We start from the raw sequence: 27,163 nt of genomic DNA on the forward strand, positions 1-27,163 counted from the left end.
GCTCCGATGTTTATATCTTCTCCACTTGGCAGATGATATAACCAGCCTTTCCTTCCACTCATGGCAAAATCTTACTGCTTCTTCTCCATGTTATCTTCCTAATTTGTTTCCTCCTTATTACTGCAATCAACAAGAATTTTTTATCTGGCCTGTAGATCACTTCTCTTTTTCTTTCTCTCTCTCTCTCTGTCATTCCCAAACATTATAATATTGATTATCTTTTTTTTTTCTTGCCTGTGTCCTTTAATTTCCTCCAAGACAATTGTTAATTACATATATGAATGCTTTGTTTCTTGTATTTCAACTTTCATTTCTCTCTTTTCTCTTTAAAGTTCCCCATACTAGAATCAGGCCTATTTTCATGCCATGAAAATCATGCCACGTCTTCTATTATATCACACATGCTTAAGTGATCTCATTTTGTTTAAAATAGGCTTCTCATTTCTTTTCTTAAATCTTTTCTTCATTAAGCTCTGTTTAGCAAAGTATAGAAAAAGGAGCCCACTTCTTCATTTGTATCTATAATATGCTTGCTGGGTATACTCTATAGTATTAGCTGAGGAGTTTAGGCCAAATATTGTAAGAATTTTTAACTTGCTAGTCCAAACTATGTAAAAAATCAGATTTGTTGGACGAGTTATGTTGGAAGTTTTTGGTTTTCAGTTTATAGGTAAACTGCATAGAACTTTCCTTTTCCCCATTTTCTATTTTTCCTCTACTCAGTGATATCTGGATAAGTCATCACTCTAACCATTGTCCATCACCACCCAGAGTCGGTGCTATTATTGCCTCTGTGACCTCAAGTCCCAGGCCTGGTGCTTTTCCCAAACCTTTGGAAAATACCCCGGGAAAATACCTAAGTCCACTATACTCACAGAGTCAGAAACTGCAAAGAAAAGGGACAGAGGTGAAAAAAAGAAGAGGAAAAAATGAAACAAATGGGAGGAAGAATAATGATATGAAGAAGAGTAGAGGAAGAAGTGGAAAGAAGAAAAAATGAGAATGCAATAGGGATAGAGAGGAAAGCTCTGGGTGGGGAAAATCTAAAGGAAAAAAAAAATTGCTGAGATTGCATTTACTGCCTTCCAGGGGCTTTTTCTTTGCTAAACCACATGGTCATATATGGGTTAGCTGGCTTGCATGTTACCATCTGCAAAGATGCATCCTGTCTTTGTACCCGTGGCACAAAAGACTTCATTCTTTTTCTAAGAAACATTTGATTATATGACAGTCTACTTTATATGTGATGAATAGGCCTTAAAATTTAGATAGGAGATTGCTGACAAGCACAGTAGAATTTAGACATGGAGTAACAAACAAATGACTGGAAATCAACCAACCAATTATTATGAATGGAGAAACACATCTCATTTTCCATGAAAAAATTCCTAGACCAGAGGAACTCCATTGATGAATGACATGGCAAAGGATTAATGGCTGCTATTACTGAGAAAATGCCGGTTCCCTTTTCAGGAGTTGTATGAGTGTGGAGTGTGGGAGAATTTAAGTACAACCCAATGTGGAGCAACTGAAACACTCATACATTGCTCCTGGGAATACAGAATGGTACAGCCACTCTGGAAAAGTTGGGCAATTTCTTCAAAATTAATCATTTACTGGAGAGAAATAAAAATTATCTTCACTCTGAAAGACCTGTACCTGAACGTCTATAGCATCAGCAGCACTTGATGTTGTCAGTATTTTTCATTTTAGTTGTTCTAATGGTTTTGTAGTTGTATTTTACCTTGGTTTTAATTTGCGTTTACCTAATGGCTAGTGATATTGGATATCTTTTCAAGTGCTTGTTTGCTATCTCTAGATCCTCTTTGGTGAAGTGTCTGTTCAAGTCTTTTGCACATCTTTATATAGGTTTTTATGTGGTCTTACTGTTGAATTTTGAGGGTTAGTCATACAGTCTTGATACAGGTCATTTATTGCATATGTGATTTGCATTTTCTCCCAGTTTGTAGCTTGCCTTTTGATTTCTTAGCAGTGTCTTGAACAAAGCAAGCATTTTTAATTTGGATGAAGTTCAGTTCATCATTTTTTTCTTGAATGGATTGTGTTTTATGTTTCACTTTGTAGGAACACTTTACCTAACCCCAGGTCACAAAGATTTAAAAAATTTTTTTTCTGAATGTTTTATGATTTAAACCTAAGTCTATGATCCTTTGTCAGTCAATTTTGGCATAATGTATAACATGTAGGTTGAAGTTCATTTTCTTACCTATAGCTGTCGCATTGTTCCAGCACTATTTGTTGAAAAGACTAACCTTTTTTCCAATGAATGACTTTTGCACTGTTGTGGATCTAGTTTTAATTTGCATATTTAAGTATGTATGTACTCATATATTATTGCAAAGGAGGCTGTAATAAAAATCCTGGTACGTATATCCAAAGTTTGTATTTGTGATGGATTGGTTCTAAAGTGAAATTTCCTAATCAAAATGTAAGAAACTTAAAAATTTACTGGATATTAATTAGATGACTTTCTAAAAAGTTGTAGCAATTCACATACCTACCAGGAATGAGGGAGAATTCCATTACCTGCACATCCTTTTCATCATTAGAAGGTTTGAATTACTTATGTTCGCCAGTTTGATGGCTGAAAGGTTTATATTATCTGTAGTTTAAATGTTAATCTCTCTGATTTTGATGAAGTTGAGGTTTAAAGTTTTATTGGCATTTGCATTTTTCTTTCTGTGAACTCTGTTCATATCCTCACTTGAATGAGCTCTGTAACCGTCCGGTTCTAGTCAGCTGTTGTGATTTTGAGTGACAATCATTTCACCTCTGAGCCCAAGTGTGCTGCTTTGTAAAACTGTAGAAATATCTTTCCCATGCAGTTGCTGTGATGTTTACATGAAAATCACATGTAGGGAATCACTATTTGCTCAACATGTAAAAACAAAACTATTTAATTAGACTATGCCAGATTTTTATTCCAGTTATTATGATCTCCTTTATTAGAATTTAGTCTCTATATCACATTGCTCTTATGTGGGTTAAGTATTTGTTTCATTTCAATTAAGACACTTAGGAAATTTACTTGTACATAACAAATTTACCTTCATTTAGGAGATGTTCAAAACGGAAATGGAGAATATCGACTTACATAGAGGAAGATAGCAAAGCGGGTCAGGGCATGGAAGGAAGCTCTTGACTTCAGTTTTGGTTTCTTTACTTAATTATTGTGAAACCTTGGGGAAGTTACCTAAATTCCCTAAACCTTGATTTCTCATCTATAAGATGGGGGAACTATTACCTGCTTCAGTTTTTGTGAAGATTAAATGAGATAAGGAATGTGAAGTCCTTAGCAGAGTGTCTAGCACTGGAAATTTCAAAACAAATGTCTATAGTCATCTTCTACATTGTATTCAGTTAAGCTGTAGAAAAGCAAATTATCTGGTAGCCTTGTTTTGTACATAGTCTACTACTAACCTTTAAACTTTACTTAACTGTATTACATCTATTTAAGTATTGCACTTGTTTCATTTGTTATCCTTTGTGAGTCTTAATACCTTCTAAAGACAGAACGTGTGCAAATGTGCACACACACACCAAGTGTGCAGAGGTAGTTTAGTTTTTAAGACAATTTAAATGTTTTCATTTAATTCTTTACTCATAAGAGAATCTTCTGGTTTATAAACAAAGGAAAGAAGCACAGGGTCCCATTTCCAGTTGATCTTACTCTGTCAAATACTTTGCAACTTGATTTTTAAAAATTGTATTCACAGAGAAATAAGGATACGTATATATAAGTGAAAGGTTCCTCAAGAGGAGGACAAACGGATGGATACAAGAGTTAAATGCTTTCTTCTATGCATTGCCTGGCACTTTCTTTTTAAAAATCTTGATTGCTTACTAGGTTTTAGGGATAATTTAGGTCTTTTTTCACCTTGTTAATCATGTTTGTTTTGGAGTTATGTTTGTGTGTGTCCCTGGGTGTCTATTTGTTAAAGAATACTTCTATTCCAGCAAATAATTTCTTAATCAACCATAAAGATATTCAAAAGGCGTAGTGAGATACAGTGATTTTTATATGGTGACTTTGTAGCTCTTGACTAACTTTCTTAGTATTTATAGGCTTTTTTTCCTGATGCCTTAAGATTTTTACACACATAATTACGCCATCTGTGAAGAAAAGCCATTTTTACTTCTCTTTTTTCAAACTTCAGGCCTTGTATTTATCTCAAAAAGTATTGATCAAAACAAGCCAGACACCATAGAGTATAGACTTTATAATTTTATTCGTATCAAGTTCATGCAAAGAATATGCAAAACTAATTTTTGGTGATAGAAATCAGAAAAGCAGTTACTCCTGGAGAAAGGGAGGGCTATTGATTGGAAAGTGGCGTGGAGAAATTTTCTAGAATGATAAACATGTTTTTCTATGTCTTGATCTGGATGTTGGTTACTTGGGTACATACATATGTCAAAATTCACTGAACTATGCAATTAAGATTTATGCATTCTACTCTATGTAAATCACAGTAAAAACAAAACCACATTTCTGTTTGTTTGTTTTTGGTGAGGGAATATAATGGAATAGTAAAGATTAAGTCAGAGCTTTCCACACAGTTCATTTTGGCTCAGGACTCTATTCTTGACTGCCTGGGAATAGCAACCCCAAATCTAAGCCGTGACACTCCCTGTAGGCTGCTATAGTTCAAGATTTACATTAAAATTTTAGATAATTAAAAACCCAGTAACCAGCGGTAGAAGGAGAAATGATCATCTCTAGTAGAATAATAGGGGTTGAGCCCTCTTAATTTGAAATTTTGCCCAAAATCAAGGTGCTAATGAGAATAAAAGAGTCAATTAATACTTTTAAAATTTTGGACTGATTATACACAAATATAAATTGATATATATATAATTACTTCTTTTGGTAATTTGTTTTAATGGGAGATTACTTACTTTAAAACCATAGGGTGGTAAGCAGACAGTTGCTACATCCATTCATAAGTGTTAACTTAAATAGGTTGGAAACAGTCTATAATTGTGTGTGTTTATAAGTATAAAACATCTAAACAAACACAGTCGAATAAAATGAATACTCAGCACAGCTCAATGTGCATTCTCTTTCCTGGAAAGAGCGTGTGAAAAAGCATGTGAAATAAGTAAAACAAGTGTGAGTCACTTTAGTTGAACATTAAGTTGAGTGTAAGGGACCAGCCCCTGATAAGAGAAGAATGTGGATCTGTTTTTCAGAGTGAGAACTGTTAAGGAGGTGCAGTTTGCTTTGTAAATAGCAAATGAGACAGAAAAACAGCGATGAGTGCTAAAACATCATTCGCTTCAAACAATCTTCTATTTCTACTTTATTCATATACAAATTTCCAAAAGTACTAGTTTAAGAATTATTAAATCGGAAAAAAAATTCAATCTTTTAAAATGTGAAATAAAAGGTTTAAACATTCTTGTAAAAACATCTGTTAGATACATAGATATAAATTTGAGTTAGGAAGAAATCACACTCTTCTTTCCCCAATAGACACACGGTGCCATAAGTGAGCTAATCTGCCAACCTCCCAGGCTTGGGCATGTACAGCCATCCCTTCTACTGCTCATTCAGAATTGTTGCAAGGACTCATGTTGAAACTTGAGACTTGAGAATCTCTAAAATCCTAGGAAATCCAAGATGCCTGGAAATTCCCCTTCTTGTCTGGGAAATCTCTTAAGAGTTATGGGTTCACTTGGGGCTTTCCTATTCCTCAGCCTCTGCAGAATCCATTGAACAGGGGGCTGGGGGCGGTGGGGTGGGGGGAGGTGGAAGTCTAATTGAGCACGAATCTTTAGAACCCTTGGTATGGGAAGAAGATATGGTCATGCTGTGACTTGTCAAGAATTTGGAGCTTCTGGGTTTGGAAAATATGCTTAAAACATGCCTGAGTGCCAAGGAAGGAATTATTTGGAGACTCCTTATTTTGTTTTAAAAACTGCCCTCGAATTATGGCGGTGAAGTTCAGAGGACTCAGTAAACTTGTTTAGGCTGCTGAATAACCAGACCAGGGCAAAGATTTAAATCTAGGTGGTCCCTACTCATTTAAAAAAAATCACCAATACTCTTTAACATGTCAAATAAAATGACAAAGTGTTTATGGGAAATATTAGCAATCTCACGCCCAATCCCTACCCATTCCTGACCTGCCTACCAGAAGCAACCCATTTGCAGTTCTGCTTCTTCTGGGATTTCTTTCAAATTTTAAATGTACTCTTCAGTTAAAAAATTGAGACCTAATCCATTAAATTCCTTTTATGGAAGATGGCATGATCATTTAGCTCTCTTTAAAACCAACAAATGGAAAAAAAACCCAACAACAACCCTGTTTCAATACATTCTTCTCTCAATGCAACCTCCCAATGCAGCTATCCCATAATTTGGGGTAAGAAGAAATTTCAGTGCTTCCATTATTCTGACTATGTTTGTATTGTTCACAGCTAAACCACATAGCATACTATGGTCACGTTTCCTTTTTTGTGTGTAATTTTCCATTTCCCTTGGAGTTCGTTAGCAATTGTCTCACTGCTTAGATTTCTATGTGCTTTTCATTAAGTAATTCCCAGTGTTTTCACAGAACTCTGAAAACTTAGATAATCATTCGCTCAGGTTTTTTTCTTTGTTTATTTGTTCATTTGTTTGACTTTGTCTTTTTAGTTTCCCTCCTGGGGTATTCTCTCTCAGCTCCAGTTTCATCTGGCTGTTCTTATCAGATTAGTTTTAGGACTCCAATTCCTTCTTACTCTTAGCATTTTCTGCTCCTTTCTCCTTTGTTGGATCTCTTGTTTCCCAGGTCTCATGATTTCTGCTTCTTGATTTTTTCCTTGAAGAGAGCAGCTTCTGAGAAAAGGTGCATTGGAAATAATCATTTTGAGACTTGACATTATGAAAATGTCTTTATTTTACTCTCACACTTAACTGATTGTATGACTAGATATAGAATTCTAAGTTAGAAGTTAATTTTCCTTAGAATTTCAAATATATTGCTCCATTATCTTCTGGCTTCCAGGATTGCTGTTCAAAATTTTATTTAGTGGGATTTTGGCAAAGAGAATACATATTTGTGTTCAGTCAGCAATATTTAATCCTCTTTATTACACCACATTGTTCTCTCAAATATTTTCTAACTGTTCAAGCATGCCTGATTTTTTTTTTTTAAGGGCAAGAGGTAAAACATTGATTTGTACTTTCAGTAAGGTGTAACATGAATAATAACTTAAAAAATGAAAACAAGTTTTGATAGAGCAGAGTTATAATACAGCTGAAAAAGAAAGTAAGTAGATCAAGAGAGTTTCAGAAAATATCAGAAGAACTTTGGCGTTACTGAATACTTTATAACCTTTCTAATTGAGTAGCTATTTATTTCTTTATGGCTCTTAAATTTAAGATGGAGGCCTAAAAATTGTTTGGGCAGTTCTATAGTTTTGTTCCTATGTTACAGGAACTTTCTAAAACTCGAATTCTTTAAAGACTAATAATAGACATATATTACAGAAAGAGTTCCATTGTAAAATCCTTAATTACACTTTGTGAAACACCATTTTTAGTCATATCTTTTCAGCATTTAAACCATATCCTTTAAGTTTATTCTTGTACCTTATAACTGTTCGTATATTCAACTGGCTTAAATCCAATCAGCATCAGATTGAAAGTAAAGAGATGTAGCTTCTGGTAGACCTAGCGATTTCCATCTCTGTCTCAAACATAGGAAGTTTATAAAACGTAGGCTTCTTATCTCTCACATTAGCCTTTTCTTTTTATAACTTTCACTTAATTTTGCACAATGATGAAATGAGATGAGATGAATAAAATTCTATTTATAAGAAATTCTTTGTGGAAAGGAATTGAATTGTCGGGAAAACATTTCGAGGGAGTTTCTAGTTAGATACTGCAGGTTAAATACACCCCAAATCAAACTCAAATGATTTAAACAACCTAATAGGATTAAAACAACTGTCAATGTACAAGGATAAAATAGAGAGTAAGCAAACAATTTCAACTATGTTTTAGAATGAAAACATCAGATGAACAAGTGGTATTTGAATCAGCAGATCTTTGAGAGTTGAAACCAGAAGTAGATGAATTCATTCCTCAAAACCCCAAGGCCTCAAGGATTGGAGAAAGATGCAAATGGAGAGAAAACAAGGGTAAGGGTCAATATTTGGAGTAGTTAATACTGCATCTTCGTAATCCTTCAGAGCTGGTGGATAACCCTCCTTTACCCAAGAAGAATATTAGCCTTTACTCTCTGGAGAGGTTCAACTAGAGAGACTTTGGACTTGCAGTCACCTCCATGCTGAAAATGGCAGTTAAGTAAATGTCTACATTCTGAATGATTACATCCTAACCCTTCTCCTTCATTAACTCAGAGATGTTGACTGCCAGCAATATTTCTCCAAGGTAGGAAAATGGGAGAAGATTCTTCTCTGGAAAAAATTTACTGTGCAGTAGAACTCAGAATGACTGATTAAATACCTTCTTTCCTCCTGAGATCCTCCCATGGGGGATCTCAGAATCTGAGCAGCAAGCTCTGACGATCTGTGTGTGGTATGTTCACTCACTCCTGAGAGAGTGAGCAAATCCAAATTAGCATGATTACTAACATGGTTAAAAGGTGATAAGTACACGCCAGGGTCAATGTCAGTTTGCAGTCCCTTTGGAGTTCTGTCCATGGCCGGTACTCTGCTTCTTCTCTCTCTTCTCTGTATATGTAGATATTCATGGTTTATACAAAGTTGGCAAAGGGAGGAAATAATATTGTACATTATCTATAAATGCTATAACTAGAATTCTACTGATTTTTCTTAAGGCAATATGAACAAGAGTAAATACTTTAAGACGTGGACCATCCCCTGAAAGTGTAACGAGCAAGTACAGACAAGCTGTGGGACTACAAACAGTTGTGAAATAGTGAACGTGAGGCCAGGGGTGGTGGCATTCTTACTTCTCTGTCTATACATGTCTCATATTAAGTTAGTTTTCTAGTTCTATTGGCTAAACATTTTTTCATTGACCTTCTTGATAAAAATATTTATATAATATTTTTTCAGAAATCATAAAGAGAATCCAAATTCATTGAGATTTAAGAAAACACTGACTGCAAGAGTGCTCCATTGCTCATTTTGATGTTTTTAAGAGCCGAGGGTGTGTTCTGCCTTTAATCCAGGGGCTCTGCTTTCAATCAGCAGTGCTGGCAAAACAAGGAATGTAGTTGCCCCGTAGGCTGAAGGCAAGATCCTACCTGTTGTCTCTGGGAACCTTAACGATATAGTCCAACTCTCTGATTCAAATAAGCTGTGGATGAGAGAGAATGAGCTCAGAAATAAAAAAGATTTCCAATCTGGGTTTATTTAAGAGTTTTACATACACACACACACACACACACACACACACACACACACACGTATATATGAAGAGAGAGAGAGAAAGAGAAAGGCAAAGATAATTTGAATATTCTAAACTAATCTAATTTAGATGCATAGATCCTATTTACATCAAAATATTTACCACTCTGGATTACTAATAGTATTGACAAAGTTTTGGTACACATAAATAACAAGAGTGATTTAGACTTCTTTTTTTTTTTTTTTTTCTTTTTTTTCTTTTTAAGTTTAGTATTTGTTGTTTTGTTTGTTTGTTTGTTTATACTGCAGATTCTTGTTTCGCTACTCGAGGCCACGCTTGGGTTCTGACTTTAGCCCAGGACACAGGGAGGGCAGGGAAGGCTAACTGCTCAGTGGGATAGCCAGGCTGGCTGAGCTGGAATAGGTCAGGTCATGTCCTGCCAGAAGATACCCACGTGTTTCCTGTGGACAATGTGTGGCCCATGTGGAGAGGGAGCTTGGCTGGAGCTCCTGGGAGAGGGAAGGACGCCGGCAATGTGTGCCTGGGTTGGAGGGGCCACCAGTGAAGTTGGGCCTTTGCCTGTGTCCTGAGCCAACACCCAGGCACCTGCAGGGAGCCCCTGCATGGTTCTTGAAAGCACTTATAAGAGAAGCGCTGCCAGGACAAGAGAGTGAGTCCACCCAGCCAAGTCCGAGTTCTCATCTCTCCTTCCTTCCTCTGCTTCATCCCTGATGGGGGTTCAAACACCCCCTAGAGAATGAGGGATGGATGAGGGATATCAGAGCAGAAGCCAAAGCACCCCCTGTGCACAGAGGTGGCCAACTATAGAGGCCTCAGCTGGGAAAGGGGAGAAGACTTACCTCTGAGTGAATATTGAAGAGTTGATTCTCTTATTTGTTTTATATGTACTTTTTTCTGTGACATTTTGATTTCTAAATTGGGACTGTATTTCTGTTCATCTAAGAATAAACAAAAGGCTCATGGGAACTGCCCCAATTTCATCTAGAGGCAGGGTAAGATTATAGCCAATGATTATATTTTAAAAGGATGCTGGGAGACCAAAAATTAAAGTTGTAATTTTATTAAACCACAACACAAACAAAAAAACTCTGTTACTTCATTTTCTGTATGTGGTTCTTGACTCATCTTAAGGCAATGACCCAAAATAATTAGTTTAACAAGAAATCATCCTTAAGAAAAGTTATTCACTCTCCCACACTGGATACTGTCATTTGAAATTTGTATTTCACACATTTTCTAACTTTATAAGCAAAGCATATAAGAAAGTTTCGCTAGATGTGACTGAGGGTAACATCTGTACTTATCTGAGAGTTGCCTAAAGCAGTCAGACTGGATGTGGACCAGTGGGATCTGAGGTTGCTCCTTGATAAGACAACATCCCAATAAGTGGATGAAAGAACTATATGCAACAACTGTTAACACAAGAAGGTGATTATCTGGACATAAACTGAAATTTATTCTTGAAGTAAAGCGGGATTGCACAAGATTATCAAGGTAGTAAGAATAAAGAACAAGGAGTTTTCCTTGGATTTCTCTGTTCCTCATATTCCACATCTCATATATCAGTAGGTCCATTTCTCAGACCCGTCTACCTCTCTCCATCTCCACCACTATCACCCCAGTCCAACCTCTCATTGCTTAACCCCCAGACTACATGATGGCTTTCTGCTGCTCTTCTTACTCCTACTATTAAATCCCTAGGATCTATTTTCATTACAGCAATTGAAGTGACCTTTCAAAAAATATATATAACTAGATCACACCTTCACACTACTTCAAACCTTCTAATAATAGCATAGAGAAGAAATATGTCCATTTGTAAATCCTTACATAGCCTAACCTCTGCTTACCTGTCTGACTTCATTTCATACCATTTTCCCTGTCATCCACTGCTCTCCAGCCGGTCTCACTGTTAACACAGCCAGACTAGCCGGCTTCCGCTAGGCACTAAGATCTCAGTTCAGATGCCACTTCCTCAAGGAGGCCTTCTCTGCCCATTCAATCACGAGACACCAAGTTGCAATCATAACACCATATTTTGATTCTCTGCAGAGTACTCATTTCCATCTGATGTTATCCTCATATATTTATTTACAGGTGTGGCAGACAGACTTTAAGGAAGCCCCCGTCATCCCCGTCTCCCAGTATTTATGCCTTTGCATAATCTCCTCCCCTTGGGTATGGGCAGAACCTCTGACTTGCTTCCAACCAATAGAATATGGCAAAAGTGATGGGAGGTCACCGTTTATTGCAAAGGGGATGGAATGTCATCCCTGGGTTTAGGGTACATTATAAAAGATTCCATTTCTTTAGCAGACTTGCTTTAGAGACTTTATTTTTTCTGGCTTTGAAGAAGCAAGCTGTCATGTTTTGAGAGGCCCCCATGGAGAGAGCCATGTAGCAAGGAACTTCAGGCAGCTTCTAGCAGCTCAATAACCCCTGAAGTTCCATACCTGCAGGAAGTAAATGCTGCCAACAGCCACATGAAAGTGGAAAAGCCCTGAGCCGGGCCCGGTCTATACCTTGATTGCAGCTGTGTGAGACCTTAATCAGAGAACTCAGTTAAGCCACGCTGGGACTTCTGATCCAAAGAAATTATGAGATAATAAATGTGTGTTGTCTTGAGTCACTAAGTTAGTGGTAATTTGTTACACAGCAAGGGAAAATGAAGACACCAATTTCTTGTCTCTCCCCAGCTAGACTGCAAACTCCAGCATTCAGAAGAGTGCCCGTCACATAGTGTTCAAGAAATATTTGTTGAAGGAATGAATGAAAATAATTGGATTATGAAACATTTTAAATGGCAACTGCATTCCCATGATAATTTAGTGTATGAAAATTGAAAAAAATGGGCCAATGTAGTAGGAAGGCAATAGGTGTCATGGTGGTCAAAGTATGGGTCTTGAAGTTGAGCAAACCTGGATTTCAACACCAGCTCTGGTTAGATTATGATTCCAAGCAAATAATTTTACCTCTGATCTTTTGCTTTCTCATCTCTTAAATGGTGATAATAATACCTACATCATATGAAGTAGACATGATAAGGATTAAATAAGATACAGTATTTAAAGTCTCAAATATGACATATCATAGACACTCAAGAAAATTATTCTCAAATAATTTTTAAATTATTTCTCAAATCCAAATAGAAATTCTAAATATCATTTGACCCATGGAACCATCAACATTACTTTGATAAGGATTTTGGAATTGAAGAGAAGGAGGTCATATTTGCTATAAAGAGGCAGGATGGAGGACTACTTCTGGAGTATGAGGCTATAATTTAGAAGAGCATAAACAGAAACCAAAGCACAATAAAGATTAGATTAAGATTTTAAACAACACAGGGACTTAGGTCTATCACAGGGACTCTAGTCTATCATAAAAATACTTTACATTTATTGAGAGCTTGCAATATGGCAAGCACTTTGCTCAGTGCTTTAAATGCATACTTTAATGTTTACAACAACACTGGATTACAATGCTCATTTCATAAGTGAAAAAGATGAAAATATTCAAAGATGTGAAGTATACTGTTTTTCTTCAAATCTATATTTCCTGCCCTTTCCTTGCTCTGCATCACAGAGAACTACATTTCCCAGGCTTCCTGTCCTCTGACTTCTGCAAGAGGTGGCCAATGGGAGGTACTTGTGGAATATGGGAGGGTGGGAGAAGGGGAAAAGTTAGTATATTTCTCCTCTTCCCTTTCTGCTTCCTGGGGCATCTCCAGAAACAGCTGCTTCTCCTCCTTGGTTCTATCTACCACCACATGGGCTTCTCTCCAAGGTCTCAGTTCTGCCTGGCGTCGCTTCCATGATTCTAGCTCCCACTAGGCTTCTAAATCCTTGGAAGCACCATCCCCTCTCCACAGTCTCTCCAGCCATCAGGGAGGGAGCTGCTTCCTATTGTTGCTAATCTCTAAATAGCCTTGTAGATTGACTTCTCAGCTCTGTCATCATTTGAGTAACCAACTTCCTTATTTAATTTCCTTTATTTGAGAGACTTAAAGTGGCTTCTGTTTCCTGGCTTTATCCTGATGGATTCACATTTCAAATATAAAATTTAAACCTAAAATTCAAATAGTCTCCAAAGCTTGTGCTGTTAACAATTAATCTAAAAGATTGTTATGAAAAGAAATCAACTCCTTCAAGGGCAGAAAAAATTAATATGATTTATGCAACTATCCACAATAAGACCATGGTATAATTACATAACATTTATTATATAAAATAATATCAGAGATATTATTTTATATAATCAGGAATCAACAGGAATCAATCAGTCAGGAATCAACACTATATTATTTAGCAAGTATTATATTCATTTACAAATATTAATGCTTAATTTTTCAACAATAATTAAACTTTTTATTTGGAACTACCATTTATATTCACAATGTAATGCATGTTATTCCATGTACAACATGAATTGGATTTTGTTGAATAAAAATTTAAATACTTGAAAAGGAATAATTCAGTGCTATAATTCTACAAATTCTAAGTATTACTCCTCCGTATATGATGTAAATATATTATACAATTAGAAACATCATATAATCAATTGACATAGTTGACTCTAACTTTTCTTTTTTAAGGGTAAGTTAAGGTTTGGTAAAAGAAGACAAGGAAAATAAACTTACTTTCTATGATTCAATGGGACTACTACAGTCAAATTGAGAAGGGTTTTCCAAGACAAGCTCTATTTATTTTATTGTCATACCTATTTATATTTGGACTCTCAAATCTACACTTGCATATACTTCTGTTCTTGTCTCATTTCTGCCATATTTGGCTTCATGATTTCTTACTCAATCAGGAATTTCTTCTTTCATCTTTTTGAATATCCTAATCATATTTATTTTAAAGTTATTTAGAGATTGCTCTTACATTTTCATTTTATCCAGAATAGTTACCTTTCTGATTGTTGATTTTGTTCATTGTCTTTCTTACTGCCACGTTTGCTTAAACATGTGTTTGTTTTGGAATTTTGATTTGTGAACTCACTAAAATGCTTATTTCTTCTCTCTCTTTCCCTCTATTGACCCTTTATTTTTTTTTTTTGTTTTTTGTTTTTTGTTTTTTTGCAGTTTTGAGATGACTTGGAGAGCTTCAGGCCAAATCAGGGCTTATATTCATGGTTTATGGCTTTTGTGCTGTTCTTGGCAACATGCTGATCTAGCTACTAAGCTAGGAGATGTCTCAGCCCATTACTGACTGCAAAAGTGTGTCTGTTCTCCCAACTTCCCTAGTGACTTTGTATAAGCCTTCATTCTAGGCAGTAATTTGAAATTTTTAAGCCTCATTTTAAAGGTGGTGGGTGTTTCCACTACAGCATCCAAACTTAGGCAGTTAACCAGACTCCAGTATTCTACTTCATATGGGGTTTCTAGAAGCAAGAGTTACATATATATAGTTTTAGTATTTATCTTCAAATTTTAACACACACACACACACACACAAATCTTTTTTCTAAGAAAGTCTAGAATTATTTTGTACTTCTATTCTTTTCCAAAATAAGGCAATAACTCTACTGCACCTCAGCTTTCCATTAGACAATGTCCTTATTTCTGTCCACAGTTCCATTTATCTAATTTTTTAGCACATTCATGTATTTTTTTTAAATCAGTCATCAATTTTATACACATCACTGTATACATGTCAATCCCAATCGCCCAATTCAGCACACCACCATCCCCACCCCACCGCAGTTTTCCCACCTTGGTGTCCATATGTCCATTCTCTACATCTGTGTCTCAACTTCTGCCCTGCAAACTGGCTCATCTGTACCATTTTTCTAGGTTCCACATACATGCATTAATATATGATATTTGTTTTTCTCTTTCTGACTTACTTCACTCTGTATGACAGTCTCTAGATCCATCCATGTCTCAACAAATGACTCAATTTCGTTCCTTTTTATGGCTGAGTAATATTCCATTGTATATATGTACCATGACTTCTTTATCCATTCGTCTGTCGATGGGCATTTAGGTTGCTTCCATGACCTGGCTATTGAAAATAGAGCTGCAGTGAACATTTTGGTACATGACTCTTTTTGAATTATGGTTTTCTCAGGGTATATGCCCAGTAGTGGGATTGCTGGGTCATATGGTAATTCTATTTTTAGTTTTTAAAGGAACCTCCATACTGTTCTCCATAGTGGCTGTATCAATTTACATTCCCACCAACAGTGCAAGAGGGTTCCCTTTTCACCACAACCTCTCCAGCATTTGTTGTTTGTAGATTTTCTGATGATACCCATTCTAACTGGTGTGAGGTGATACCTCATTGTAGTTTTGATTTGCATTTCTCTAATAATTAGTGATGTTGAGCATCTTTTCATGTGCTTCTTGGCCATCTGTATGTCTTCTTTGGAGAAATGTCTATTTAGGTCTTCTGCCCATTTTTGGATTGGGGTGTTTGTTTCTTTAATATTGAGCTGAATGAGCTGTTTATATATTTTGGAGATTAATCCTTTTTCCATTGATTCATTTGCAAATATTTTCTCCCATTCTGAGGGTTGTCTTTTTGTCTTGTTTATGGTTTCCCTTGCTGTGCAAAAGCTTGGAAGTTTCATTAGATTCCATTTGTTTATTTTTGTTTTTATTTCCATTACTCTAGGAGGTGGATCAAAAAAGATCTTGCTGTGATTTATGTCAAAGACTGTTCTTCCTATGTTTTCCTCTAAGAGTTTTATAGTGTCCAGTCATACATTTAGGTCTCAAATCCATTTTGAGTTTATTTTTGTGTATGGTGTTAGGGAGTGTTCTAATTTCATTCTTTTACATGTAGCTGTCCAGTTTTCCCAGCACCACTTGTTGAAGAGACTGTCTTTTCTCCATTGTATATCTTTGCCTCCTTTGTCATAGATTAGTTGACCATAGGTGCATGGGTTTATCTCTGGGCTTTCTATCTTGTTCCATTGATCTATGTTTCTGTTTTTGTGCCAGTACCATATTTTCTTGATTACTGTACCTTTGTAGTATAGTCTGAAGTCAGGGAGTCTGATTCCTCCAGCTCCGTTTTTTTCCCTCAAGACTGCTTTGGCTATTCGGGATCTTTTGTGTCTCCATACAAATTTTAAGATGATTTGTTCTAGTTCCGTAAAAAATGCCATTGGTAATTTGATAGGGATTGCATTGAATCTGTAGATTGCTTTGGGTAGTATAGTCATTTTCACAATATTGATTCTTCCAATCCAAGAACATGGTATATCTCTCCATCTGTTGGTATCATCTTTAATTTCTTTCATCAGTGTCTTATAGTTTTCTGCATACAGGTCTTTTGTCCCCCTCGGTAGGTTTATTCCTAGGTATTTTATTCTTTTTGTTGCAATGGTAAACGGGAGTGTTTCCTTAATTTCTCTTCCAGATTTTTCATCATTAGTGTATAGGAATGCAAGAGATTTCTGTGCATTGATTTTGTATCCTGCAACTTTACCAAATTCACTGATTAGCTCTAGTAGTTTTCTGGTGGCAGTTTTAGGATTCTCTATGTATAGTGTCATGTCATCTGCAAACAGTGACAGTTTTACTTCTTCTCTTCCAGTTTGGATTCCTTTTATCTCTTATTCTTCTCTGATTGCCGTGGCTAGGACTTCCAGAACTATGTTGAATAATAGTGGTGAGAGTGGACATCCTTCTCTCGTTCCTGATCTTAGAGGAAATGCTTTCAGTTTTTCACCATTGAGAATGATGTTTGCCGTGGGTTTGTCATATATGGCCTTTATTATGTTGAGGTAGTTTCCCTCTATGCCCACTTTCTGGAGAGTTTTTATCATAAATGGGTGTTGAATTTTGTCAAAAGCCTTTTCTGCATCTATTGAGATGATCATATGGTTTTTATTCTTCAATTTGTTAATATGGTGTATCACATTGATTGATTTGCGTATATTGAAGAATCCTTGCATCCCTGGGATAAATCCCACTTGATCGTGGTGTATGATCCTTTTAATGTGTTTTTGGATTCTGTTTGCTAGTATTTTGTTGAGGATTTTTGCATTTATATGCATCAGTGATATTGGTCTGTAATTTTCTTTTTTGTAGTGTCTTTGTCTGGTTTTCGTATCAGGGTGATGGTGGTCTCATAGAATGAATTTGGGAGTGTTCCTCCCTCTGCACTTTTTTGGAAGAGTTTGAGAAGGATGGGTGTTAGCTCTTCTCAAAATGTTTGATAGAATTCACCTGTGAAGCCATCTGGTCCTGGACTTTTGTTTGTTGGAAGATTTTTAATCACAGTTTCAATTTCATTACTTGTGATTGGTCTGTTCATATTTTCTGTTTCTTCCTGATTCAGTCTTGGAAGGTTATACCTTTCTAAAAATTTGTCCATTTCTTCCAGGTTGTCCATTTTATTGGCATAGAGTTGCATGTAGTAGTCTCTTAGGATGCTTTGTATTTCTGCGGTGTCTGTTGCAACTTCTCCTTTTTCATTTCTGATTTTATTGATTTGAGTCCTCTCCCTCTTTTTCTTGATGAGTCTGGCTAATGGCTTATCAATTTTGTTTATCTTCTCAAAGAACCAGCTTTTAGTTTTATTGATCTTTGCTATTGTTTTCTTTGTTTCTATTTTATTTATTTCTGCTCTGATCTTTATGATTTCTTTCCTTCTGCTAACTTTGGGTTTTGTTTGTTCTTCCTTCTCTAGTTTCTTTAGGTGTAAGGTTAGATTGTTACCTTGAGATTTTTCTTGTTTCTTTAGGTAGGCTTGTATAGCAATAAACTTCCCTCTTAGAACTGCTTTTGCTGCATCCCATAGGTTTTGGGTCGTCGTGTTTTCATTGTCATTTGTCTCTAGGTATTTTTTGATTTCCTCTTTGATTTCTTCAGTGATCTCTTGGTTATTTAGTAACGTATTGTTTAGCCTCCAATTGTTTGTGTATTTTACGTTCTTTTCCCTGTAATCCATTTCTAATCTCATAGCGTTGTGGTCATAAAAGATGCTTGATATGATTTCAATTTTCTTAAATTTACTGAGGCTTGATTTGTGACCCAAGATGTGGTCTATCTTGGAGAATGTTCCGTGCGCACTTGAGAAGAACGTGTAATCTGCTGTTTTTGGATGGAATGTCCTATAAATATCAATTAAATCTATCTGGTCTATTGTGTCATTTAAAGCTTCTGTTTCCTTATTTATTTTCATTTTGGCTGATCTTTCCATTAGTGTAAGTGAGGTGTTAAAATCCCCCACTATTATTGTGTTACTGTCGATTTCCTCTTTTATAGCTGTTAGCGGTTGTCTTATGTATTGTGGTGCTCCTATGTTGGGTGCATATATATTGATAATTGTTATATCTTCTTCTTGGATTGATCCCTTGATCATTATGTAGTGTCCTTCCTTGTCTCTTGTAACATTCTTTATTTTAAAGTCTATTTTATCTGATATGAGTATAGCTACTCCAGCTTTCTTTTGATTTCCATTTGCATGGAATATCTTTTTCCATCCCCTCACTTTCAGTCTGTATGTGTCCCTAGGTCTAAAGTGGGTCTCTTGTAGACAGCATATATATGGGTCTTGTTTTTGTATCCATTCAGCAAGCCTGTGTCTTTTGGTTGGAGCATTTAATTCATTCATGTTTAAGGTAATTACCGATATGTATGTTCCTATGACCATTTTCTTAATTGTTTTGGGTTTGTTTTTGTAGATCCTTTTCTTCTCTTGTGTTTCCCACTTAGAGAAGTTCCTTTAGCATTTGTTGTAGAGCTGGTTTGGTGGTGCTGAATTCTCTTAGCTTTTGCTTGTCTGTAAAGTTTTTGAATTCTCCATCAAATCTAAATGAGAACCTTGCTTGGTAGAGTAATCTTGGTTGTTGGTTCTTCCCTTTCATCACTTTAAGTATATCATGCCACTGCCTTCTGGCTTGTAGAGTTTCTGCTGAGAAATCAGCTGTTAACCTTATGGGAGTTCCCTTGTATGTTATTTGTCATTTGTCCCTTGCTGCTTTCAATAATTTTTCTTTGTGTTTAATTTTGCCAATTTGATTAATATGTGTCTCGGTGTGTTTCTCCTTGGGTTTATCCTGTATGGGACTCTCTGCGCTTCCTGGACTTGGGTGGCTATTTCCTTTCCCATGTTAGGGAAGTTTTCGACTATAATCTCTTCAAATATTTTCTCTGGTCCTTTCTCTCTCTCTTCTCCTTCTGGGACCCCTATAATGGCAATGTTGTTGCGTTTAATGTTGTCCCAGAGGTGTCTTAGGCTGTCTTCATTTCTTTTCATTCTTTTTTCTTTAGTCTGTTCCGCAGCAGTGAATTCCACCATTCTGTCTTCCAGGTCACTTACCCGTTCTTCTGCCCCAGTTATTTTGCTATTGATTCCTTCTAGTGTAGTTTTCATTTCAGTTATTGTATTGGTTATCTCTGTTTATTTGTTCTTTAATTCTTCTAGGTCTTTGTTAATCATTTCTTGCATCTTCTCAATCTTTGCCTCCATTCTTATTCTGAGGTCCTGGATCATCTTCACTATCATTATTCTGAATTCTTTTTCTGGAAGGTTGCCTATCTCCGCTTCATTTAGTTGTTTTTCTGGGGTTTTATCTTGTTCCTTCATCTGGTATATAGCCCTCTGCCTTTTCATCTTCTCTATCTTTCTGTAAATGTGGTTTTTGTTCCACAGGCTGCAGAACTGTAGTTTTTCTTGCTTCTGCTGTCTGCCCTGTGGTAGTTGAGGCTATCTAAGAGGCTTGATGGGAGGCTCTGGTGGTGGGTAGAGCTGACTGTTGCTGTGGCGGTCAGAGCTCAGTAAAACTTTAATCCACTTGACTGCTGATGGGTGGGGCTGGGTTCCCTCCCTGTTGGTTGTTTGGCCTGAGGCAACCCAACACTGGAGCCTACCTGGTCTCTTTGGTGGGGCTAATGACAGACTCTGGGAGGGCTCAAGCCGAGGACTACTTCCCAGAACTTCTGCTGCCAGTATCCTTGTGCCCACGGTGAAACAGAGCCACCCCCCGCCTCTGCAGGAGACCTTCCAACACTAGCAGGTAGGTCTGGTTCAGTCTCCCCCAGGGTCACTGCTCCTTCCCCTGGGTCCTGATGCGCACACTACTTTGTGTGTGCCCTCCAAGAGTGGGGTCTCTGTTTCCCCCAGTCCTGTTGAAGTCCTGCAATCAATTCCCACTAGGCTTCAAAGTCTGATTCTCTATGAAGTCCTCCTCCCGTTGCCGGACCCCCAGGTTGGGAAGCCTGACGTGGGGCTCAGAACCTTCACTCCAGTGGGTGGACTTCTGTGGTATAAGTGTTCTCCAGTCTGTGCATCACCCACCCGGCAGTTATGGGATTTGATTTTACTCTGATTGCGCCCCTCCTACCTTCTCATTGTGGCTTCTCCTTTGTCTTTGGATGTGGGGTATCTTTTTTGGTGAGTTCCGGTGTCTTCCTGTCGATGATTGTCCAGCAGCTAGTTGTGATTCTGGTGTTCTCGCAAGAGGGAGTGAGAGCACGTCCTTCTACTCCGCCATCTTGGTTCCTCCTCCCGGCAGGCGGATTCTTAACCACTCCATTCATGTATTTTTACTTTCCTTTTTAAAAAGTATACTTTATATGTGTTAGGAACATGGCAGTGATGGATGGCAGTGTTCAAAGCGTCTACTTATATTGCCATCTTAATTATTGTCTAACTCTCTATGACTATAATACTGCTGCAAAGTTAAAGAGTGTGAAAAGATGATCACATTTCTACTGGTCTAGCTCACAGATTGTCAAAGGATTTTAGCATTTAAATGAATAAGTGGAATGGTCTTTAAAAAAAGATTTATTTAAAAATTAATGTTAATAGTGTAACATAATTAAAGGAAATATTCAAAAGAAGAAATATTCACTACTCAATATTCTTCCTCTCCTTGATATGGCTAATTTGATTAATACACAAATATACATAGAAAATTAGTGATGTTCCTTCAGTGTATTCATATTGGAAAACTACCCAATTGTTTTACATTTTTGGCCACATCTCTCAGTATTTTAAGACTCCTCTGCAATTAATTTCAAAGCTTCAGCTCACTGGACTCAGCACATCTCACTGTCAAAGTTTAGAGAAGTTCCTTTAGCATTTGTTGGGTTTATTACAAGTCCCCTGAAATGTGGTATAGTTTCTTTGACTTTTATTCCAGAAATGATTTTTTTCCCAATAAATGGTAAAACACCGCATATCATCACAATAGACAGAAAAACAAAACTATAACTAAGATTTTCTTCCTTGTTTCTTGCTATTTTTTTTTATCTTACCAATAATAAGCATAACAACACCTTTAGAGCCAAATTCCGTGTAGAACTTAATGAGATGCAGCTAGTGTCTGTATTTAGTGAGCCCAGTGGCATATAGGATGGATAATCATAAGTCAGTTCAGAAAAGATAATAAGTTAGTGAAAAGTTAATAATAAAGATATTAAAGTACAGATTTGGGGAAAGTTGGTAAAAGTGCCATCTCAAAATTCTAGTGAAAAAAGTAATTTCTTTGATAATGTATGTGAGATTTTAATTAATGTCTAAGGAATGGAATTGATAACTTGATTGATAAAAAAAGATTTTTTTTCCTACAGTGATTCTTTGATGGTTCACTTTTTAATGGTATTTTAATCTCTTTAAGAAAGATAAGGTAAAATGATGTTTGGTGACTTTGGTGACCTTAGTTTTACTTTACTGATATGGTCCCTTCATTCCTAAAACTGCAGTTCCTCAAATTTCCTTATGCCACTTACTGCAACTGATCAGGGCAGACAGCAGCTATCCTGGGCTTCAAGAAACTCTGTGACTTGTGGAGAAGATAGATAGGAATAGAGATAACTATGGTTTTTCCTCTATTTTTGAAGGAATTCAAAGACAAGCTTCTTAGATTTTCTTCCAGTTGATGATAGCGAGGGAATCATTTTCAGTTGAGATTTGTAGATTGTGGAATATGTATTGATACAGAATTTTAATTTTAATCAGCTGATTCCTAAGATTTTGAAAACATTTTTTAGGCACTGCCTTGGTTCCATCATTTTTGAATTTCCTGAATTTATATCCGGAATCTCATCTATGAATATTTCTGTTTCAATCACGAGAACTATATCTGACCTCAGTTGAAAGAGATTGAAGAAATTGCTTTAAAGTAATTTTTGCTGTTTATCTTATGCTAAAGTAGGAAAATGGGGCTTCTGCTCTGTTCCCAAGATAAAGCAACCTGTCTGGTATCTTTCTGCTTGCTCTCCTCCTAGAACCACTTTCCTGCCCCAACCCCACACATTTCAACTCCAAAACTCAACACTATGATGGTACGTGTCACTCAAAGAGCACGTGTGACCGAAAATTCCTGGCATCATCTAAATCCTTTCTTATACTAAATAGCAGGTTTATCTCATCAAACACCGTCTATAGTATAACCAATGGAAGTTGAAATAATTTTTACTCCAATAGATTATTCAGTGTGATGAATGATGGTTTCTAAAATGTTATTGATACACATCTTAACATATTCCTGGGCTCATCACTGATGAAGTGGTATCACCCTAATGATATCGATAGTACAGTGGTTTAGTTTCCGTTATACATTTTGAGTAAACAAGAATAAATTTCTAACACCATAGCATACACACACATGCACACACACACCCCAAATAGTTGCATTAATTTTATACTTAGAGTGAAAAATGAAAAACCATATTATCTATTAGTTTTGTTTAAGAAAATTATTAGCTATCATTCATAAAGGTAATTTGCATAGCCTATACCACTGTGATAATGTCTCAGAGAAAGCTGAAATGGGATAATGTACAAAAGACACACTGGTATTTATTATTATTATTACAATCAGTATTAGCTATAGTGCTTCTATCTTAGATGACATGATGTGAAAGAGAAATAAAGCCTTTTAGACCATCTGTAGGAACTTACATGCCATTGGAGGTTTCAGTCGACAGTTTTAAGGAGCTGCTGCCCATTTGTAATGCCTTGGTCATATTGCAAGAGAATGTTTAGAATATATCAAAGTGCTAACCAGATTACCAGTTTGATTTTGCATGTTTTCTTTAACAAGGATGAGTATTAGATATCTCTATTTAAAAAGTGGAAAAATAATAACAGTAGTTGACACCTACACACTCCCACTTACCTCATGCCTTTATGAGAATAAGTGAGTTTTAACTTAGTAAAACAGAAGTAGAAGTAAACCTGTAAGTGTGTAATCCCCGCTATTACACAATAGCTACACATGCTCGTAGAATTTAATGTGTTTCTTATCACAGGAAGTCTGAGGGCATCATTTGTGGTATCTGCTCTTTATGGGGCAGGAAACAGTGAGAAAGGCGTTTAAAATGTTTGGCTTATCAGAACTCACCATGAGGAGACTATCTCTAACTAGGACTGAGGTCACTTCTCACCTGCATGGTTGGTTTGTCTCCACACCCATGAAATCCCCTTTTCTCTGCTGACACTGCCAATTTAAGTTTATTTTATGTGTGATGCAGCCAGATGTCTGCCAGGAGCTGGACGGAGTCCATTAACAATTCACAGAGGGAGGGAGGTGGTTTTAATACTTAAGTGGTAGTTGGCAGCTCTAACTCTTGACCCTACCTTGGGAAAAAGCCTGGGCTCCTCAAAACTTAACTAGTTTTTGGTACACAGGCTAATTTCTTAGACCTTTTTTCTATCGTGAGCAAGAGAGAAAAACCAAGAAGTGTTCCTCAGCTGATTCATCTTAAAGGTGGCTAAATTAATGATTAATTTAGAATAGAGCTCTCTCTCTCTCCCAAGACAGGAATGATGACACGTATTGTCAGTGCTGTGATGGCACCTCGTTCTATTCCATATTCTATGCATTTTCAGAGGAAGTTAATTTTATGGAATATTTCCAAGTGGCTGAATTCTCATCCTCACCTCTCCTTAAGGCATACAGGGCAAGCAGGAGGCCACAAAGGCATATTAAAATCTTAATGAACTGCCAATTTTATATGTAATTATGATTGCAAGAGTCATAATTTCTGTAGAATATAGTCTACAAAGCTTATTTCTTTCACATAATCCTTTATTTCTTCCCGGGGCTGTCAGGCAAGGCTCATTCCAGTGAGCACTCTTCCAGCTTTCCTGAATGTGTTTGTTGAGCATCGGAGAAAAATCTTAGCCAACCTCCTGGGCTAACAAGCACCTCTCTTGTAATGCTTGCTGCCTTTGCCTCTGACAACTGTGGTCAAGATCTCTTTACTTGCTACTCTCTAGTCAGATTGTAGCAGTTGATTGACTAATCTGATGTTTCCCTGAGGCACAGCTGTCAGCAAAATATACCCAATCTGAGCCATCTTTTCTCTGGGGTTGCCCTGTTAATTCCTACTTCCTGTTTTCTCTTTCCTAACTAGGCCAGTTTCTAAGGGATCTTCAGACATTCAGTGTAAAATAAAATAATGTTTATTTTTTTAAGTGCTTTCTGGCAACTTTTTAGGAGATTTTATCAATAAACATAAAAGACTGAAGCCAGTTTTTGTTTGTTTTGTTTGCTTGTTTTTTACTCTCTTAACATAGATTTCTTTTTGAAAGTTTGCTTTAGATGAGTTCCTATTTTGACCTTCATTCAACCCCTTACCAATTAGCTTATAGTTCATTTCATTCTAAACATTTCTTTTTTGTGTTTGCAGTTTCAGCATTCTTTTAAAGACTCAGGGCTGTAGAAAATGCTGTGCTTGATCAGGTAGAATAAATTAAAGAAGGGAGTGTTGTAGATGTTGGCAGTGAAGGCTATCATTGTTTGACAAAGTGCAATTTGAGATTCAGCAGTTTCCTTTCCGGTTTAAGAAACCACGTCCTAAAAGACAAGTCAAATCATGAGTGCAAAAGAGATGAGAGATTTATGTAAGAACTTAAATGTACATTAGAAACCCTGATGGAGAGACTCCATTTTTGTCACTTGTTAAAGACTCTACTGTGAGATAGACCATTACTCTAAATGTTTCACTTTCCTGTTATCATTTTTCTTCATGTATTATTGCCTCCCAGCCCTTTATAGATTATACTGCTTCTCGGAAAATTGCCTATAGTGCTGGCCTTCAGAAATGTGGTTCCAGGGTCTGTTTGTTTCTCCACTTCCTGTTGCTCTCAGCTGTGCCATATTGCTTCAGCCACAAGACTAGCCAAAAGCTAGCCAAGACCATGAGGCTTGGGATATCACTGCATTTCTTTACTAGAATGGCCTTCTCAGGGAGGTTAGACTACCTTCATTTCCAGTTCTTTTCTAAAGCTCATATCTCAAAAACCTGGATGCTGACTTCAAATAAACTATTATTAGCCCAGCCTTGTGTTCAGTCTCTGATAAGTGTCCCACATGCCATACGCAAGAAAAGGCCAGTAGCTATTCAAGCCTTCTAAGTGTGCAGTTCTTTGAACCTTACAGAGCATTTTCATATCCAAATTATTTCTTGTTTAACCCTCACAAAACTTCTATGGGTTGGATAACAACCCTATGTTACTGGGAGTTAGCCAGATTCAGGGCTGGCAAATGGCCATCTCAAACCTTAATCTTCAGATTCCATTCCAGTGCAAGTGGAATTCTTTTTTGTTTTGTTTCTTTATTTTCCAGCATATCTTTACTTACCACATTCCTCAAAGGCCAAGAAAAATGTAGGAAAGAGAGGAAAAGAGCTTTTCTGATAAGTGGCAAATTTAGAGTGCTAATAGTATGAAAACACATTTAAGTTGAAAATACATTCACCATACCTTTTAGAAGCATTCTTGGAGGGGTTTTTCATACGCTGAAAACATCACTTTGCATGGCCAATGTCTTGGGGAGAGAGCTCAAGGAACAAGCCAGGAAAGTTGCTGTAGCTCTCCGCTCAGGGAAAGTGTGATCTCAACTATATCTACCCCGTGGTTGGGTGATTGCAGCACTGGTTCTGTTTTGTGGGATTTCCCCTGTCTCGCCATACTTGGGCAGGTGTACAGTTTTAAAGATAACAAATGATCTTATCTGCTGTTCATGCCCATGCTTTGTGTGCCAAGTTTTAATAAGGAAGTCTTACCTAGGTAACCACAATGACCAGCATGTAGTATTCATACCCCTCTGATATCACAGACCAAATCTAGTTTCCAGTTTGCTAGATTCTACTGGAAATGAGTTAGCTGAATCAATGAGTTTTAATACTTTGGGTTTAGCAAATGAATTCAAGTCAGTGTAATCAGGTATTTTAGAAGTCAACTCAGTCCATAGTCGTACTGGCTAAGGACAGTGAGAAAATCACAGTGAGGAAAACTTTGAGTGGTTTTCAAAATGCATTACTTACAGAGCCTCACACTTAGAGACAGCTGAAATATAAATGATATATATGTGCATTATTGTCCACTGCCCCCAGCAGACACCAGCATGTCTACAGAGACTTTATGAAGACCCTAGAGGTTTTAGGGCTGCGGTTCTATATCCTTCGTGTTTGCCGAAAACCTGCATCTGTAAAACACTCCAGAGTTGATTCAGATAGTCATGGCCTCCTTTCAAGGAAGTCTGTTGATTTCTATTTGGAGAAAAAGGAGAAATTAAAAACAAAACCAGGGGCTTCCCTGGTGGCGCAGTGGTTGAGAATCTGCCTGCCAATGCAGGGGACATGGGTTCGAGCCCTGGTCTGGGAAGATCCCACATGCCGCAGAGCAGCTAGGTCCGTGAGCCACAATTACTGAGCCTGCATGTCTGGAGCCTGTGCTCCGCAACAAGAGAGGCCGCGACAGTGAGAGGCCCGCGCACCGCGATGAAGAGTGGCCCCCGCTCGCCACAACTAGAGAGAGCCCTTGCGCAGAAACGAAGACCCAACTCAGCCATAAATAAATAAATAAATAATTTTTTTAA

General features: G+C 37.0%; 1 protein-coding gene across 12 annotated transcripts in view; it reads right to left on the reverse strand.

Moving 5' to 3' along the window:
• DSG1 (desmoglein 1) overlaps positions 1 to 26,208 on the reverse strand; it is a 125,563-nt gene extending 99,355 nt beyond the window's left edge. For 2 of the 12 annotated variants that reach the window (XM_082354191.1, XM_082354192.1), the window contains exon 1: positions 26,047 to 26,172. Coding sequence is in view for 2 of the 12 variants with exons in the window: in XM_082354200.1 (XP_082210326.1) it covers positions 26,047 to 26,078 (32 nt within the window). In the remaining 10 variants the exon portion in view is untranslated. Of the gene's footprint in view, positions 1 to 14,282; positions 14,756 to 15,220; positions 15,379 to 20,674; positions 20,885 to 26,046 lie in introns of all 12 variants that reach the window. The other 10 variants (XM_082354189.1, XM_082354188.1, XM_082354195.1 and 7 more) reach the window with 9 other exon arrangements.
• Positions 26,209 to 27,163: the final 955 nt, after the last annotated feature.

The sequence above is a fragment of the Balaenoptera borealis genome (genome assembly GCF_965194805.1).
Source record: "Balaenoptera borealis genome assembly, chromosome: 14".
NCBI lineage: Eukaryota > Metazoa > Chordata > Mammalia > Artiodactyla > Balaenopteridae > Balaenoptera > Balaenoptera borealis.